Source organism: Tympanuchus pallidicinctus, unplaced genomic scaffold (genome assembly GCF_026119805.1).
Source record: "Tympanuchus pallidicinctus isolate F22 unplaced genomic scaffold, pur_lepc_1.0 scaffold16, whole genome shotgun sequence".
NCBI classification, from domain to species: domain Eukaryota; kingdom Metazoa; phylum Chordata; class Aves; order Galliformes; family Phasianidae; genus Tympanuchus; species Tympanuchus pallidicinctus.
The window spans coordinates 17,433,427-17,452,558 of record NW_026294679.1 but is presented as its reverse complement, the minus strand read 5'-3'; the positions used below and the strand labels follow the sequence as shown (position 1 = coordinate 17,452,558).

Here is a 19,132-nt window from a genome sequence, read left to right as displayed (position 1 = left end):
CATTTTTCCACTGAATCTGGCTCAATAGGATTCTTTCCACCCTATTTCCCAGATGTACATTTGATTTTCTAATGTTTGCCCCGATACAATAATCCTTCAGCTTGCTCTGTTTTACACAGCCCCTTTTGAGTCCCTCATCCTCCCTGCAGCAGGGCTGGAGGGGCAAGTAACTGAGCATCCCTGTTCTGAGCCAGCCCCTGCATGTTTCACGGCCGCACAGGATAACAGAGGCTCTGTTGTGCTCTGCACCCATAGAAATGTACTCGCCAAGCCAGGAAAAGGCAGGGGATAGATACGTAGTATACAATGTTAGTGCTATCAAAATACAGCTGGGCCTAAAGAGCCTATTCAGAAGCTCCAGATCGTGCTTAAAAAATAAATAAGGTGTCTCAAGCACAGCTGCCCTGAAAATGCAGCTTGGTGAAAGAAGTTAAAAGGCCATTTTACAAAGTAGTATGGGAAGCTGAGCTTGTCCTTTACACACCAAAAGAAAAAGACTGAAGTTTAAATACTGATAAAATGTAGAGAATCTGGCAGAGAGGGGCTATAGGGCAGGGGAGAAAGATACTGCCATCTCTGCTTGGAACTTGCATGTCAAAGCTCCCCCACAGAAAGCCAAACATAAAGGTGAAACAGTGAGGCAGCAGCACTCAACTCCCTTGAAGTTGTACATCTGCAGTAACAGAACAGACAACAGGAAGCTCCTAGTACTGCAGTGGAGTGGACTTCTGTAGCTCAGAGGCACAAATTCCTTGCTTGCTCCAATGAAGAATCAATTCCTGACCTGCATTTGAGTTTACCAAGGCAGGAAAATACCCTATGCCTCCACACAGGTCATGAGGAAGCGATGCGTCTCTGCACAGAGCTCTAAGGAAATTATATTTTCCATTAACTTTGCTAGAGTTTGTTTCTTCATCACCTGCTAATGTGAGAAATTATGAACAATACAATCACTTAACGTTATTATTAAAGCTGAAAAGTGATTATCCCTCCTACCCAACATCAGAAAAATAATGTTGCAATGTTACTACTACTTATTAAATTCAAAAATGCTAGTTTTGAGTTTACAAAGAACTTTTCCTTTGACTCCATCACATGCTCCCAAGAAAGCAAGGCTAAGAACCTACAGTGCTGAAAAAGACAGAGACGCAACTGCAGCTGGCCAGCTTTTACCTCAGTCTGCTCAAATCATCACAGTGAAGATGTTGTTGACCATTTGGGGGAATAATTTTAAATAGATGCCACTGCAAACATTTCAGCTCATTTCTGGTTCTCATGACAAATTTTTAGCCTCAAGGTTATGTAAAAAGGAGACAAGCTTGCAAAAAAAAAAAAAGGAAAAAAGAAAAAAGAAAAAAAGAAAAGAAGCAAGGCAAGGGACAGAGCATTGCTGCTGCTAACAGAGCAATGACATGGCAGTGTGTTTGTGATACCTTACCTTATCCCCTGGCTGTGGTCTCATAAGAGAGACTTGATCGTAGCCTCGCCGAACCAAAGCCCACAGTGCATCAAGTTTGCCCTGGAATAAAAAACATCTGACATAACCAAGAAATCTTAGGAGAACGTGACAAAATTAAACTATAGCTGAGTAGATGCAGTCTTTCTGCATCAAACTGCATGAAAATTGCTCCTGTGTCCTTGTCCTGTTGGACAGCCAGAACAGAGACTCAGAGCGGTAATGTGGACCTTATAACCAAGGGGGACAAACTCACTCTGCTCAAAACGTGATGACTGTAGCCTAAACAGCTCCACAGAGGCACAATTAGGAGCTACGTTAACAAAAGGCAGAAAAATGAATACCTACTGAACTGGATAAACAGCCACAAGACCTAGGCTGGCATCACTCACGGGTACTTTCCAGTCAGTAAATTCAAGTGCTGTTAAACCCATCTGAGAACCATACACAGCAGGATGGGGAGGAGGGGGTCTCATTCTGCACACACAAAACACTGGTTTGGGATTTGGCCACAAGTTTCTGGGATAAGCGTGGTATGTTACTGCCTTCACCAGCACAAGCCCTCCAGCTTCCTTGGCTGCAAGCTGAGATAACAGCTATGGGGTTGTGTGAGGATACATAGGTTAGAGATGGGAAGACATCAGATACTATAATGACACAGGAGAAATGAGGATGAAAAAGCATGTAGAGACTGAGGGACTCGCCTAAAATCAAACACTGTCTTGTGGCTGAGCTATGAGGGAATAGAACAGAATCCCAACCCCAGGCCTTAGCCACTCTGCAACCAAAACAAGTACAAGGCACTTTCTTTATGTGAACTTCTTTGCAGCATGCTTCAAAATGGAGTGCAGCTGGGTCCCCCTGCCAGAAGAGTTGGGACATCTGCTGTTGAAACCAAAACTGTGCAAAAGGACCAAGAGGTGAGCTGTGGGAGGGAAGATTTCTGCTCTTGCCCTTTAACACCCTCCACATTCCTCAGAAAACTCTGACAACACAGGGCCTGGAGCAACATAAGTTCCAAGAAGTGGCAAAATTGAGGAATATCGGCCATATTTCTAAATAGGAAGCGTAGCCTAAGAAAGGCTACACTTAAGAGGTAGGAAAGGATCATAAAGGACAAAACAGACTTCATAAAACTAAGAGATGGGTTCATTACCTTGATTGGAGTGTACCACTTCCGCTGGGAAGGAGGTTTTCTCACATGGGGCTTTTTCGGCTTAGGTTCCCAGGGCTCATACTCCTGCTCCGGCAGCTTAATAATGGCATTTTTGGGTTTCTCCAGTTTTGCTCCTTCCTCTGTTGATCCTTTATCTCCCCACCGCACCTGAAGCCAGAAGAGCACAATAAGAGAGATACTGGTGGTCCCCACAAGCAGGCATTTACCTACTTCCATTGGGTGATCCAAATATCATCAGACAGGAACCAATTTCACGAAGGAATCGTAATCAGAAATATGCCCTTAAGAGCCATATGTTAACTCTGAAAAGCCTGAACTACCAGCATTTGCACAACATGATGCGTTGTGGTATGTTATGGCATTCAAAGCAGATTAACCCATTTCCAAATGAAATCCAAAGCACTCTGCCCTGCTCTGCTAGGACACTTGTATTCCTAATGCCTCACTCAAAAAGCAGCCATCAGCACTAGTTGAAGGAAATTGGTCTTTATAAACAGCTCTGTGCTCCTCTTGTTGATTAGTTCCAAAATGAAAATAGAGTTAGCAGGCAAGGATTTGATAGCTTAAGAGTAGCAGCTCATAGTGGAAACAGTTTTTCTAAAGAAGACCATGTACAGCCACAAACTTCATCCTCATACAAAGTACACTGCTCGTTTCAAGGTAAAAATCTGCTTTCGTAGTCTGACTCAAGCAGAAACGTGACTGTGTTCAGTGACAGCAAGTGATCCATGAAGCTGTTCAGCACCAAAGATAAACATTCTCAGAGGAAAATGGTTAAGGGTGTTAAGACAGTACTTTGACTTCAGGCTTTCCAGACTTTCAGGTCCTTGCTGAGAAGCCATTGCTTTAATTCTGGTTTGGACCAGAATCTCAGGTGGTGCACATTAGCCCACCTCCCTTAGCTGCCAGTTAGATCTGGTAGTAGTGCCTAGTGGAATCCCTACAAGTTGCCATTAGACCCTCTGCAGATATGAATGACTGATAGTTCCCTGCCTTGTGCTTCTACTAGCCTTAATAAGGAATAGTACACAGATTTCACTAACTTCGTGGTGATATACAAGAGTTAGCAGCTTATCACAGCATTAACAGCTGCCTCTCCAGAATATGTATGCCACAGGATAGCACAAAGCGATTTTGTTTTGAAGGAACACCTCACATCACATATCAAGACTGTGTCATACGTGAATCCCAAGCTAATATTTGATTTATTGACCAATTTCAACAAGAGAACCAAGAGGAAAATTTTCCCCTGGCAAGCTTTTGTGCATTAGGAGTTAATGCTCAAATGAAAGAGGAAATAAAAAAGAAACAAAAATCCACTGTTTTTAATTCCCAGACCCAACTGCCTCCAGCCACAAATGAACATCATAGACGACATGCTCAAATAGTAAAAACCAGTGCAACTCTGCAGTAGACAACAGAATAGAAGCCAACTGCACTAACTGAAGGGTTTGACTCAGTAAATTAGAACTTTTGGTGCTTATCTCATTCCTTAACCTGCAAATTTTCCCGTGCTCACAGTGCTGTATTCAATTAATTACTCATGCAAATGTGGCAGCTCAATGTCTGATACTTGGATGGCAGGTGCAATCAGGTAGATTAGCCTTAATTAAATCCTGGCCTGTATTCCAACAAAAAAAGTAGGATTTTTTTGTTTATTTGCACAAAAACATTAGTAAAGTATATAGTTGAGATCATTTACAAGGAACTATAGCAGAGAAAAAACACAATACCTCCATCCTCTTAATTCCACCAACACCTCGACCTCCATAATAAGATGCATCCACGGTTGGCCACTTTTTCTTCGGCAATCCATCTTCATCATCTGACTCCTGTGGGAAAGACAGAGAGATGTTATTGTTGCTCTCATATAAATGGGAAAAATTGAACATCCTATGGTTCAATCCTTGGATATTTGGCTTTGTATATTACACTTGCTAACAAAAAACAAAAAAGTCTCTTGTCTCTGCAGCTGCAATTTTAACTGGGAAGCCAAGGAAGACTGCCTATTCCCCTCTCCTCTTCAGGCAGCTTTTATTTAATCAAATATGCATTGAGCTTCAAAATCACAACTGACTTTTAAGGGACAGTAAAGTGCAGATGAATTGCACATTATACTGGCTTGTCACTAAGCTGTGTAGAAAATGCTGCAATCAGCTAATCCAAAGGACTCATTTATTAACTGGGCCTTTAGAATTTAATGTCACCTAACAGGGAAAAAGCTACCACTGTGAGATTTCTAACATGTGCATCAAGCCCTTTTCTCATGGCAGCTGTAACCAGTTGTTCTGTGCTGCTTGATTCTTTGCAGAGTCTGGCTCAAGCTGTACAGTTCAGAGCTGGAACTGAGACTGGAGCGTCTCCAAATTTTCAGGAAGCTCAGATCCAGAGTTTCTGACCTGTAATTATAAAGAATGGATTTTTTTCTTTCCTTCTGAACGTGGGAGAATCTGAATCAGGGTTTTACTTCATGTTCGCTGTTCTGTTCTTGCATAAATAAAAGCTGGCAAATGTTTCTAGTTCAAAAACCCTGGGAACACTTTCCCAGTTCTATCATCCTGAGCTGGGAGAAGTCACTGGGTCTTCTCAGACTCAGTCATTACACTGAGTCAAAACAGCTGAAAGTCACACCATAAGTACAGTTCTAGAAGCTCTTTTTGGAATCCATTTTTTATTTAAAATAGAAATAAAACAAAGTAAAAAAAATCAAGTGAAATTCAATTAGCAGAGGACACAATTCATTACCAGGTTACTTAATGACATTTTCTTGAAGTGTCCCTTACGCATCTGTATGAATATGAAGCTGAGAGTCCAAAAGCCAGTAAGATCTCCTAAAAATCTTGTCTTCATTTTGGTTTATTCTTATTTAATTCTTCAGTCGTGCTTTGGAGAGAGCTATTTCCATCATTTATTTGGTGACATCTCAACTCTCAGCTATGGTTCATGGGTCAGTTCCTCCAACAGATTCTTTAGTATGGCCAGGCAAGACTAGAGTTGACATTTCCATTGCTTCTATGGGATTTTTCAACCCCTAACTCACAGAAATAGACAAAGAAGTCGTTGCATGATTGTTTTGTTGATGCTTTGGAAGACTGTAATACACAAACCCATTTTGTACCACATCTAAGGCAGCACCCACAGTGAACTACATCAGCAGTTTAAATTCATTTGTGTTTCACTTTGTATGGACTGGAGTATTATATTAAAAAATCCTGCCTCTTTTATGAAATCTAACAGATTTAAATTCTTTACATCTAACAACCCTCATTGCTGGAAAACCTGATAGTAGCGGGACTGTTAATGATGGCTTACAGGATGCTGCACACAGGGAGGCTAGTGCTATGTATCCTGAAACACTGATCCATGGAAGGTAAACTCACAGCCAAGTAAAGGAATGGACAACATCTGTATTTTCGGGTATTTCAGGAAGCTTAATGAGGATGTGTGCTGGCCTAAACTCTCTGCTGAACAGAATAACCCCAAAGCATCTGGGAACTCTACTGCCAGGGTGCAAAGCTCTCTGAAATCTCCCTCAAACACAGCATGGCTATGATTATGCCTCATGACAACATTAATCACCCCAAAACCAGAATGATTTTGGTGCATATTCTGAAGTCAAATTGTCACAATGCTGCTGCTCAGGGCAAGCAACAGAATCACAGAGACAGCAATGATGGCCTCTGGCAACCTCAAAACTGCAGCTGTGGTTGCTTCCTGATATTCATGCTATGTTACAGCAAGTTAGCAGCAAGTTGTAAGCTTCTGTTGTGGGTTAGGTAAATATTTTCCCACCCTTTAGCTGTCTGTGCCCAGAAAAGGAATAAAGGCAGTCATGAGTTCATTCTAGAGATACGTTTATTTATTGCTATTATTTCTACCAAAATAACAGAGTGAAACCAAATCTGAGACCAGGGCCTCTGTGAGTTACCATCTCAAAGAAAGCACAACCCTTCCTCCAACAGCTCACAGCTTAAACACAGAAGGGCCAAGCATCCTGCCAAGGGTCAAGCTGCAACAGAACCACAGCCAGGGCCTGCCTCCTGCTCCCTCTCCTGTATAAAAAGCCACAGGAATGCAGTCTTCACTGTCTTTTCTTTCAGCTGCCTGACTTTGTTCTGTACTCCCCTCCTGGGAACAGCAACTCTGCTGGAGGAGGGACAGCTTTAAGCACAATGGTTTTGCTGCTGAAGAGGCAAAGATTTTCCTACAGACCCATGTGATGGATGCACAGCAGAAGAAATAAAAAAAACCGTAGGAAATGTTGTGACTTCAGAGTTAGGCATCTATTTTCTCTGTGGATGGAAATAACTTTGCTGTACAGAGGCCAGAAGGCAGAAATAACTGTCCTGACCCCAGAGACTTCCTCTCTCAGCCTTCAAGGTGCCATTAAGGCACCTACAGGAGTGACATTCTTGGGCAGCACACTGCACTACAGCAGCTGCAGACAATGTGACAGGTCAGAAATAGCATACTTACAGGCTCTGGAGGAGGTGGTGGAGGTGGCTCCTTGATCACCTGGAATATACAAGCAGTGAGAGGAATCTGGGTTAATGGCAGGGTTTCTTCCACATCAGGGCTATGCTCTCTGTACTTTTTGCTTATCATAGATAGGTTGCCTCCTAGGTTCTACTTCCTCAAGTTCAATCACAGGGCACATAAACAATGGACTATCATTACTCACACTGATAGCAATATCTGTGCTGCAGCACCAGGACCATCATATGTATGTCTCCAGCCCTGCCTGGTGCTTACCAGACCCTGTGAAATGCCCAGAGCTTTCAGCTTCACATACATTTGCTATGGCTTACACGTTTAACAAATTATTTTTAAGCAATGCTATTTTACAGGTGCTTTAAAATGTTTGCAGAGAAATTCATTAATGTAAATCTCAAGGTATCTAGTCATCATTTCCCTCAGTGACGTCTCCAGTGAAAGTTTCTGAATTTAAGTAAGATTTAGATCTTGCCTGCTCTGCTGAATTGAATTCATTACAGGATCAATAACACTGTACAGTCAAGCCATTTGGCTCATTACTACAGGAAGGCCAAATCATCATTATCGTTTTAGCAAGAAGCAAGTCAGAAAGAAAACTTGATATCAAGTAAAAAAAGTAGTAAATAAATCTGTACTTACCACCGTGCAGCAAAGGGGCCAGAACCACCAAAGAAGAGCCAGAGCCAGTAGCAAAAAGAGAATCAGGAGAGCAATGAAAAGGATGGTTCCAGTCAGCTGCAAACAAGACGATTGCCTTTGAGTTATTTGCATACATCACAGATGAGGTAGGAGGCATGAAGTTATACAAGTAGACTGGGCAAACAAGCCAGATTTCCCACATTACATGGCCTCACTTATGTGGTGCAGACCGTTATTCTCATCATTAGGATCTCATCAATATTTAGTGTGGCAAATCTGTCCCTGGAATCATGATTCAGGAAAGTACCTCCAGTTTGTGGTATGTATAATTCATGGTATGCTTATAGCTCACTAGATTCAAATGTGATAAAATTGTATACAAACTATCCCCAAACTTGTCCTGAGAGGTGCTTTAGTACTGTCAGAAGGATATTTCAAACTACATGATCAAACTTAATGGTGCAGAATAATATTTCATTACTAGAGATGCATAATATATCAATACTGATACTCTAAGAACAGGAATGTTGCAGCTAAAATCATACAGATAACTGTCAGCGTATGAACATCATACAATTTATTATTAGCTCAGCCTCATCAGCTCCTAAGCCTGCCTCTATTGCCTTGAGCTGCACACAACCCCAGCCTAAACACTTAGATAAACTAGTACTTAGCACTGCTGATTCTTGTTGAGTTTCTCAGGATTGCATTGTCTTGATCATTCCTGATTCTACCTAACCTACTCTGCAGGAGGGAGTCGTGGGCCAGGGAGGATCTACATTCAAAACAGTAGTCTTTTTTTTTTTAATTTAAAAAAAAAAAAAGTGTTAAAATTGTGTCTCCAGAGTAGCCAGACAACCAAGGAGACTCAGAGCTCTGATTTTCCTGTGTAAATCTCAAAGGACTGTGCACTGCATTCATGAGAGTGCATTCAGAAGATATGCTGGCTAAATATTGCTCTGATGACTACAGGAAAAAAGGTCTTCAATGTGCTGCTTGGCCCCTGCAGAGCATACAGAGCACATGGCTTTTGAAAATCCAACATCTGATGCAGATGGGCAGTGGCATGGAGGGATGTGCAGTTTCCTTGGACTCCAATGGGCTCCAGAATGGAGTTAAAATTATTCTGGTGTACCAGAGTTGTGGAAAACCTCTTCAAAGGTAAGTTCTGAGTTTAAGAGGTTCAATTCACCAGCAATAGGAGTACCAGTGAACAGGAAAAATCTGGCAGCAAACTGGAGGACAGTCTAGGACCAGGAAGAGGTAAAAAGAACTTGAAGAAGGGTCTGTGAGTCAGGCTGAGGGAATGGGAGCTGGCTAAAAGAGAAAGCTATACGGCATTTTCAAACAAGGATAGTTAGGAGAAGAAACAGAAAGAAAGCAAGTTCCACTGTATGACAAAGTCCGTAAGATTCAACATTGTTAAATAAGAAAACTACTTGAGTTACTATGACAAGACTACACAAATCTCATTTTTAGCACCTTCTCACAGAATCCGGTGGGTTTGTTTTCCCACCAGACAGCAAAGAGGCTGAGGGTGGAAAAGAAAGAACCAGCTGGGAAGAGATTTGTGAAATCTGGATGAGATGTTGAGTGTTACCCAGCTCTTCCTCAGGCCAGATCCTAGACCTGTCAGGATTGGCACATTCAAGACATGACTAACCTCTCCTTGGCTCCTACACCATTCTTAGTACTTAGCCCATAACTGTAGCATCACCATTTCTCCACTACTCTGTCACTTCTGGTCACTGACACAACAAATTGCTCTGTTCTGGGATACACTACATAGCTCACCCCTTTTGTTAGGTCAGGCAGCAGGAGAAGGCTAAGGCAGAGTGCCAGGCACAGGAGGAGCCGTGTTAGAAGACACTACCCAGCTGCAGCTCAGTGCTGCCACCCACCTCTGGTCCACTCGTGGCTCCATGTAGCACTAATACACCCGGGAAGCATGAGCTCCCACTGAAGCCAGCTTGCTGATAAAAGAATGATTAAATATCATTTTTGTAGGAGAGATCATGCACTCTTTAATACAAATCCAAGCATAGCACCAATGCAGTGCATGGATATGTGCATATTACAGCTACCGTTACTCCAAACACACACTGCCTACTTGCCCTGTTCCCAGGCACTGCTTTTCCCATGCTAAGTGCTCATATAAATCACTGAGATGTTTGCCAGCAGCAGCTCAGGAGCTGTTGGCAGCAAGAAACTAGAGAGTCCTCTTTCAGTGATCAAACACACAAAGCATCATAGTGAAGCTGGACTTTGAAAAGGAAATAGCAGACTTCACACAGCTGAACAGAAATGAGCGCAGGGATCACACAGAGGCTTTGGGAGTAAAGTCAAGAGAAGATACTTACTGTACAGAAAGGACAGAAGCACCAGCTGGGGAGGAGGGCTGAGCAGGCCAGCTGGCTGCCGCTCACAGAGAGGGGAGCAGGAGAGGAAAGGAAATGGAGGGAGTCTATAAAACAATAAGAGTGAAATGAATGAGATTAGAACAAAGCTGGAAAGTGAACACCAGCTTTCCCACTTATGGGATACAACTGGAGTGAGATGGTCTTTCTTGTACTAGATGAGAATCAGGAGTCCTTCATATTTAATCTGCAGGAGCTGGGCAAAAGTCAGGAGATTGACAGGACTGGAGATTGGAGTTTCCTCTTTATCCTAAGGCTATTGAGAAGAAAGCTTTCTGCATCCACCCTCTGGCCTGTGGGGATCCCAGCTAGGGCTAAGACTTCAGCCTCCGTTAGAAATAAATTACATGTGGGTAACCAAATGTACCAGTTAATATTTGTGTTTCTCTTTGGGCTTGAAAGGGAGTAGAAAACGTGGAAATTTAAGTCTTCATTGCAGAAAATTTGGAAGTAAATTTTGGAAAAAAAACCCAAAATAATAATAAAAACAGATGAAGCAGCAAAATCATCTCTGCTGGACTCTCCATCCACACACCCTGGGCTGTTCCAGCAATCTGGTGCAAAATTTCCCAACTGCAATGCAGAAAACATCACAAATCAAATCTGTAAGCTCCAGTCACTGTTTGTCTTCATTCCTGCCCTTCTGCTCTGCAGCTGTCAGAAAGGCCAATGATGATTACAAACCAATATGACAGCATTTGGTGTAGGCTATAAAAGTCCTTCTGACACTAGTAACAATAAAGCTCAAATTCAATACTGAATGCTTGGTTGGTATCAGGTTCTTTGGCAATTTTTTAGACTATGAGCACAAGGGCAAATCTTTAGCTAAAGCAAATTGTTGTTAGCTTGCACCAAGTACTAGTATCAGCTTTTTATTTCTTTCTCTCTCTCTCTCTTTTTTTGTTTTTATTCTAAAATTGAGTTTTGCTTAAAGATCACTTAGATCCCTTACCCTGGGGATAAGCAGTCTGCCTGACATCAACAAGGAGGTATGTATCCCAGCCACTGCTATCCCACAGCAGCACATCCTCCCTTGGCTGGGCTGGGCAGCAGCCTGGTACCAGGAATCTCACTCCAGAATGAGAGGATATTATCTCTTTTTGGCCATTCCCTATGACATTCCACATGACACTAAGAGAAAAGAAATCACCTCACTGGAAGTGAAAAATGCTTGGACTAGAGATAAATTGTGGAAATCTAAGAACAAATGTAGTAAGCTCCAAACAGACAGTACCCCTTAAAATTCAGAAAATGTTCCATGCTGTGGCCCTTCTAAATGCAAGTCCTGGCAGCTGCACATTTCGCTCCAGATTCCATTGATAACTCAATGCTCAACAGGGTATTGCTCCCCGATTCTCATTCACCCCTTTTTCTGGATTCCCTTTTAGGTACATCCAGCCTATAAGGACTTCTCTTTATCCTGGAATAAGAATGGGCAGGGAGTGCTTTTGTTACAACTGTTCAATCTGTAAATCTACCATGATCTAGCCACCATCAGTAATGGTTTAGTCTTAAACAGCCCGGTGATTTTTCAAAGAATTGCTGGGACCCAGTCAACAACCGTGGTGCTGCAGCTACAGGGAACTCATGCTCAGTCAAGGAGGTTTGCCTGAAGAGCCACCGCCGCTTCCCAAGATCTCATGGTTTCTCTGTCAAGCCCCATTGCAATTACTTACACACTGTGTGCTGGTGATGCTGACAGAGCTGGAGATGAACGTTAGCCCATTGTTCATGCTGACTTGCAGGAAAACCACCCTAAAGCACAAACAGATACACTTATTTTTAGTGTCATCTCTATATCCATTGTTCCTTTTATTCTGGCTGTTTTAGCCGTTGGCTCATGAACATTCAAGGGTAACATTCCCTGCTGAGTCAAGGCATTCTGTGGCTACATTCTTACCTGCTGCTATCCCTCTGCTTACCCAGGAATCATCCCTTTTACATTGGCTTAATTGACTCAGGGCATATGCTTTTTATCATAAAACTTCCACCTCACCCAGGGAAAAGCGCACTAGGATAGAGCTAAAATGAAATCTCAGATGCTTGCAATACTATCCTAGATAGCACTTTGCTTTTATTTCTATTTGTTTCTGCAAACAGACAGAACGGTTTTGTTTGTTTTTAAATATATCCAATTCAAGTCAGAATCTTGCATGAGGTCAAAGGAAAAAGATTTAAATGACAGTGAAATTAAAGAAAATCCAGCCTTAATCATTCTCCAGCATCAGAGAAAAAGTCTGAAGAAAAAAAGCAGCTCCCACAGGTATGGAAGGAGAGGGAAGCTTTCCCCTCGATCTCTGTAAGATATTTAAGGATCTAGATCACCAAGGAGGAAGCCACAGCCTTGTGCCACATCTGTAAGACAGTCCTGGAGTCTGAAAGACATCTGAAAAATACCAGTGCCAGCCAAAGCAGAGCAGGGTCAAAACACAGGAAGCAACATCTATAACGGCAGCAAAGGAATTCAAATCAAGCACCAATTTTCTACCAAAACGAAAAAGATCACTTGGAATTCAATTAACTTTTGGTATGGAAAAAAGGGAATAGAAACAAAACTGAGGAGAAGCTGCATAGGCATACTCAAAAATCCTCTGTCCCCATTCTTCTCATTAACTCTATTTTTCTCCAAGTCATTCCACAGCTGACAGCCTTTCAGCTGCTTTGGGTTCACGCGGGGAGACTACCATGAAGACCTGTTAGACAGCCCCTCTCAGGCAGGGCCCTCAAGTTCTGGAGCTGTAGTGCAGAAACACCTGCTACTATTTGGACTACAGCATCCTAGGCAAGATCCTAACACCCACCAGCAGCCACTGAAGCAGTGTGAGGCCTAACATGGCCATGCTGAGTCACCATAAACATTGCCACCTCTGGAGACAGCATGCATAGTGCTAGTCCAATGAAGTGAGAAGTCAGTAGCACAGCTGATGTGGGAGTTTTTAATCACCAGTCCTATTTTTACCTCCTGTTGGGTCCAACAGTACATATGGCTGCAGTACTCCATACATAAACCTAGAGGATCACATATACAATTGCTGACTCTCTCCACCAGTACTAGACTGGCAAAGAGCACCAATGAACTCAAAAACATAAAACATCACACTACTATTCATGCCAGCTTCATCTCCAACGCTGCAAGACCTCTGTAGGAGATCATAGTCCAATAAAGTGTTTGGTTAAGCTATACCAAAGACACCAAAGACCCAGTGTTCAATGAAGCTATGCTGGCTCATACTAGGAGATGATTTTGTACATATGGGATGGCTCTATTCACATTACAAAGCCTTTTTAGCTTGACACTACAGGCAAAATTCTGAGCCTCTGGCTCAGTAATGACATCCTCATCAGAAGCTTCCTCTCCCTTCACATACAGGAAATGCAATACTTACTGTCCAGCATCTTCAATTACTGGGGCAGGACAGAGCAGATAAGTATCATGAACAAGAGTCGGCTTCTCATCTGAAAAGAAATTAATGTACTGTCAGATTTAAAAATACAGATTGTCCCATGGAGGTCATTCCCTGGAGAATTGTTGACATTAATGGGAGCCATAGTAAGGGCAAGAATCAATACTCCCCAGAGGTACTGGTCATAAAGCCAAGCATTGAGATGACCTTTCTTGGTGATGCTAATATGGTATTATCAGGCTAGAGGTACCATACGAGGAAATGGAGGATTTCTGTTCCTGACAGCAGTGGTCAGCCATTTTGAAGCTACCTTTGAGCAATACTCATCTTGACTACCTGAAAATTGCATGCAAAATCTACTTATACGAAATACTGTGATCCCTCTGATTATTCAAAAAAGTATAAACTAAGTATACTCAAAAGTATAAACAAAACTGAATTCCTCTAAGAGTGAATGACTGAGGCATGAGAGCAGACAAGTTGCTACTGTAGCTTCACTCCAAATGGCCCCACAAAGCCCTAACGTGCCCAGCCAGAAAAAGACAGTCAGGAGTCATCCCAGGCAACCTCTATACCCCAAGTAAGCTTGGGGCTGGTAAAAGCTACCTGCTTATTTTTAACTTTAGAGGCTTTATCGTTCTTTTTATCTAGGAAAAAAAATAACTCCAGCAACAACAGATACGAGAATTAATCCTTCCTGCATCACCCACTCCAGCTCGTCTGAAAACAGCTCATTTCTGAGACTTCATCACTGCTGAAGAAAGGAAATTGCAGTGGTATGTTCTAGGGCCAGGCTAGGGGGTGGGGAGACCACGGACAGCATAGATCAGTATCTCGTGATATCAGCTAACCTAAGCAAAACACACCATGGAGGAGATTTAGAATTAAGGCCATTTTCCTCCTCGCTACTTCCAGGTCAGCCCTACCACTTGCAGTGTAAAATTCAGTCAAAGTGCCAGTGGATTAGGGGCAAGGCAGAAAAAGCCAGAATTCTGGCTACCTGGCAAACCACAAGAAACAAATCCCCAGCAAAGAGCATCTGTAAGCCTGATGGGAATGAGACCACCAGAGTTTATTTAACACAGCCTTTACGGAGGCAACTGGGATGGGAAATGAAGGAGCAATTCATAGTACCCTCTTGTAAGTGAATTCACTACTAGGGAAGGCACCAGCCTGGCTGTGGTAGAGAATGAAAGCCCCTACTGTGTCCAGCCAACAAGGGCAACACATACAGAAGGAACAAAGTTCCTCTCTCCATGCCATGCTCTACCTCACCAGACACCCTGCTTCTCAGGGAAAAGGACAGGATTGCTGAGAAACTGTACCCTTGATCTTTTTTGGCTATTCAGGCCTTTCTCTGGTTGCCTAGACAGCTAACCAAAAACCCCACTGAGCACAGCAATTACAGGGATTTTCCACCTTTCAACATTCTCTGCCATGACACAGGCAGCTTGCGCCAGAGAGGAGCAAAGCAGGGCTGAAGGGCCCTACTTTATAGTAAGCATCTTCTGAATCAGTGAATAAATAGCTTGAACACATCATCAGGGCATCAAGGTAGTATTATTTATTTTTACTGAAGGTGAAATAGAAAATAGGAAGATGTTTTATTTCTCCCTGTTAAAAGTCAATGCCCAGTCCTTACCAGCTGTATGCATTCCACATGTGAATCATTAGAGCAATGCTGAAATTCACTGTACAACAGTATCTCCTGCATAATCCCACACAACACAGTGCCTGAACATTTTAAGATTGAACACAAATGAGTTTCGAGCTCCTGCCAGATAAAGATCCCCACCCGCCTCCCCCCACAGCCACTACATGGCTCCCTGATGCAAATAGGAGGGGGGCTGCATCCCATGGGGTGACACAGTCACAAGAGACAAGGAACCCCTCCCTTCAGACTTACTGATAGTAAGGCTGTCATTGAGCTTGAAGCTGCAGAGTACCTGGTCGATATTTCTTGCATGATAAAAACCATTGCCTCTTACCACGACTTGAAAGGGTTCTGTAAATAAAAGTACAGAGGCATTATGAAAAATGGCTCAAATACAACGTTCCCTTCCAGAGTGGTTTGAAGTACTTGATGACAGCTGTCCTCTGCCCTATGTCTGAATCCAAACTTTCACACTGATGCAGCTTGCAGCCTACCCACCTAGTGATCTAAGTGCCCAGATAAATTTTATTTTTGTTTCTCAATTTTACAGGAAAGCAGCTTGCTGAAATAAAGTCGCAGTTAGATGTTCCCCTCCCTCCCCAATCCTGAAAGGCAGCAACCATAAAGATTTAACTGCATCTTTCAACACAAAACATCAAAAGGTAAAAATCTACATCTAGAGGTCTAGTTGTCAGGACTTGTTACCCCTCCTACCCTTCTTTTCCCCATCGTTGCCATTCTGCACAGTCACTTGTGAGAACTGCCTTTGGAATAACCTGCCCACCAACACAAGCTGACAATTGAGTTTCAATCCCAGACTCGTGAGGAAATGTGGACAGCTGGTACAGGATTTGCTGGTTGCCACTGAGAAGTCTGCCCCTTCGAACGCTCCCAAACATCAGCATGTTCTGTGTGACAGTCTGTTGAAATGGCTAATTCCATTTAATTTTGCGCCCTGGCTCTGGCTGCGTCCTTTTCTTCCTTAGTTACCGTCAGCTCACAGATTGCAGCTTTTGACAAGACAGCGAAGGGAAAAAGGTCAGCACTGAAATAACTGGGCAGTGCTGGCAGCGAGATGGTAGGTTGGAGCTGGTGTGCGCTGGCTGCGCTGTCGGCTCCGCTTCTGTGACTCTGATGAGAAGCTGACGGCTTGCATCCACACCTGGGAGTTGATGTGGCCAGTAGGATGCCACATCCAACAAAACCTTTCAATCACATCCTCGTACCGTAAGCATAATCAAAGCAATGATGCTGTCAAACAGAATAGGAGGCACCTCTGCTGCTGCACCGATAGCCTGTTTACAGGCTGCATGTCTTGGTCACTTTAAATCAGAGGGAACAGAAAGGACCAAACTACATTTCTCCACAGCGGGGACAGAGAATTTGCAGGGTCAGAAAGCATTAAGCATCAGATAGCTGTCATAACACGACTAGATCAATTTGCAAATGGACTTTCTGGATAGCTTTGTCATGGAGAGTCAGAGCCCCGATAGGAGTTGTCATAATTCAGCTGCAACCACATGGAAATCATTCCATTAGCAATTTACTAAATCTCACAAAATAATGAAGCTGAGAACCTCAGTAATCACCAGCACAGTGGTAATGATGACTTGCAATAACAGCTGCAAGGAGTGGGTCAGTCTGTTCTAATCCCTGGTCAAGAACAGCTTCCAGTGACCAACCCCAAGCCCTCCTGTCAGATTCTAGAAATTAGGGAAAATACTGAATAAATTCTTAACTGGTTTCCACCTCCTTAGATAAGCGAGTATAAAATGCATGCACAGCTCCACGTTTTGAGGCTACAAACAAGTAAGCTTCCTTGTTGGAGTACGTCACAATGTATGACACTCTAACACACAGATATAAATTGGTTTTTTTTAAGAAAAGGAGAATAAAATTCCTAACTTGTTAAAAAGAAAAAGGTGACCAACCTTAAATTTCTAGAAAATACTATGTTTTAAATTTCAAGCAGCTCTAAAGGTACAAGATATGTATTTTCATATAGAATTTTACAGCCATGTGATCTTACTTCTTACATATACATTAGCATATATAAGTGATTACAGAAATTTAAAGTGTATTAAAATTTTGATATGACTTCAAATGCCCCAGGACTTTCCTGTGCTTATGTCTGAATAAGTATTTTTAAAAGTCACATTACACATAGACCTATATCTGACCACCCAGTGAACTGAGTTCAAGACCTGGATTCACGCTATGGTGAAAAAAAGGTTTTCAATCCAAGGCGATCCCCTCCAGGAGACAGTGGTGCAAACAGAGAGCTATGAAGAGGAGCCTCTGGATCTGTTGAAGTAAATAGGATTACTCAAGGTGATAAAGCCAAGCTGGAGTGTAGCCTTGTGCTCTAAAACTCTTTCAGGTTCATTTCAGGTAAGGATGGCAGAACTTGGCTCATAGGAAAACCTATTATGTGCTCAGTTCTTGGTGTCAAAAACAACTTAACCCACGCTGACAGTCTGTACCACATCAAGATGTGCTTGTGGCTTCTTCCTACTTTCAAACTCCCTGCTGCTATCAGCAAACCATCACACATGCGAGTTCCTCATCCATGCCCTAGTGATTCAGCAACATACTTCACCTTGAGCCCACCTTTGCTGGATGGCTCTGTCAGCAGAGTCAGAATGAGCTCCTGAGTTTATGCTTGTAAGCAGCATACATGGAAACTGAGCTGATTGCTTTTTCAAAACAATTTTGCAGGTTTTGCAGAAACACATCCACTTTCAAGAAGTCAGATCTTCTGAAAATGTATTTTTCTGAATTATTTTTTTTTAAATATTTTCAAACTTTCAATTTGAAAAGATCTTTCAGATATTACCCTTCAATATTCTTACATTGTGCCAAATCCCTACTGGAGCTCTCACTTCTGTTTAGCTAAAAGAAACTTTTAATAAGCAAGAAAAGTTGCAATAATTTATTATCCAAAATTGCCTGGAATACAAGAAATAAAAGCAATTAATTGCTATGAAATAAAAAACGTTGAAGTCAAAGATTTTAAGTTTTTTTTTTTTAATTATAAATTCTGCAGTCTGCAGAGGAAATTCTTAAAAGCAAAATATTCCCTTTTTGTGATTTTCCAAAGATAATATTATGAGAAACATCTGCCCCACAACCACCTATTTAGAAATAGTTGGAAAGATACAAGGATATTTCATTTGGAACTTAAATACTCAGGGCATGACCATGCTATGATTAATATGTGGAAATGAAGAATGAACAATTTATGTGCTATTTAATAGGTTTTTCCTGAATCTCCCATTTCGATCCATGTTTTCAAGGTCAGTTTTCAGGCATCCTGAAGTTGTGCACACTCACTTCCTCAGCATATAAGGAAGTGAAGAAGGCAGTAAGAGATCTAAATAACCACGTTATGAACAACACCTTCCAGCAAGCTTATGCTGTCATTCTCAGTCTGCTGCAATAGTCTCTTAAGCAGGAAAAATACAGCAGATTGATAACATAAACAGGAGCAATTGCAAGTTAAATACCCTAAACAGGAAAGGCATGAAGTTACCAGCAGCTCCTCTGGTGATTCTTCTAATTTGCTACCCTAGCAGTTCTTTCACTGCAACTAAGTAAAACACTAATGCTTTGGAAACCATGTCAGGTATCTCGGCCTTTGCAGTTCATTACATCTGGTTCAATAAATCTGAAGTTTGTGTGAATGTTCTGCAGTCTTGTTTTAACTGCTGACAAGTCCTAGCAAATCCAGAGAATGCAGTCTTTCCAGAAGCTTGTGAGATGTTGCACTAGGTACCAGTTTTATACCACAACATGCCCTCTTTCTATGAGGTATTTTAAAGAGCAGCTTCTTAGTTGCCCCCATGCTCTCTCAGCCATTTCTCCAAGCCTGCATTCAGAGAATATAAGTGT

At 42.2% G+C, this 19,132-nt stretch overlaps 1 protein-coding gene across 1 annotated transcript in view; it reads right to left on the bottom strand.

Moving 5' to 3' along the window:
• ANTXRL (ANTXR like) overlaps nt 1-19,132 on the bottom strand; it is a 51,915-nt gene that overhangs the window by 16,702 nt on the left and 16,081 nt on the right. Inside the window, exons 10-17 of the mRNA XM_052677251.1 lie at nt 15,494-15,592; nt 13,570-13,639; nt 11,860-11,938; nt 7,767-7,862; nt 7,110-7,148; nt 4,367-4,465; nt 2,613-2,780; nt 1,439-1,519 (exon numbers count right to left, since the gene is read on the bottom strand). Of these exons, the coding sequence (XP_052533211.1) occupies nt 1,439-1,519; nt 2,613-2,780; nt 4,367-4,465; nt 7,110-7,148; nt 7,767-7,862; nt 11,860-11,938; nt 13,570-13,639; nt 15,494-15,592 (731 nt within the window). The remainder of the gene's footprint in view (nt 1-1,438; nt 1,520-2,612; nt 2,781-4,366; nt 4,466-7,109; nt 7,149-7,766; nt 7,863-11,859; nt 11,939-13,569; nt 13,640-15,493; nt 15,593-19,132) is intronic.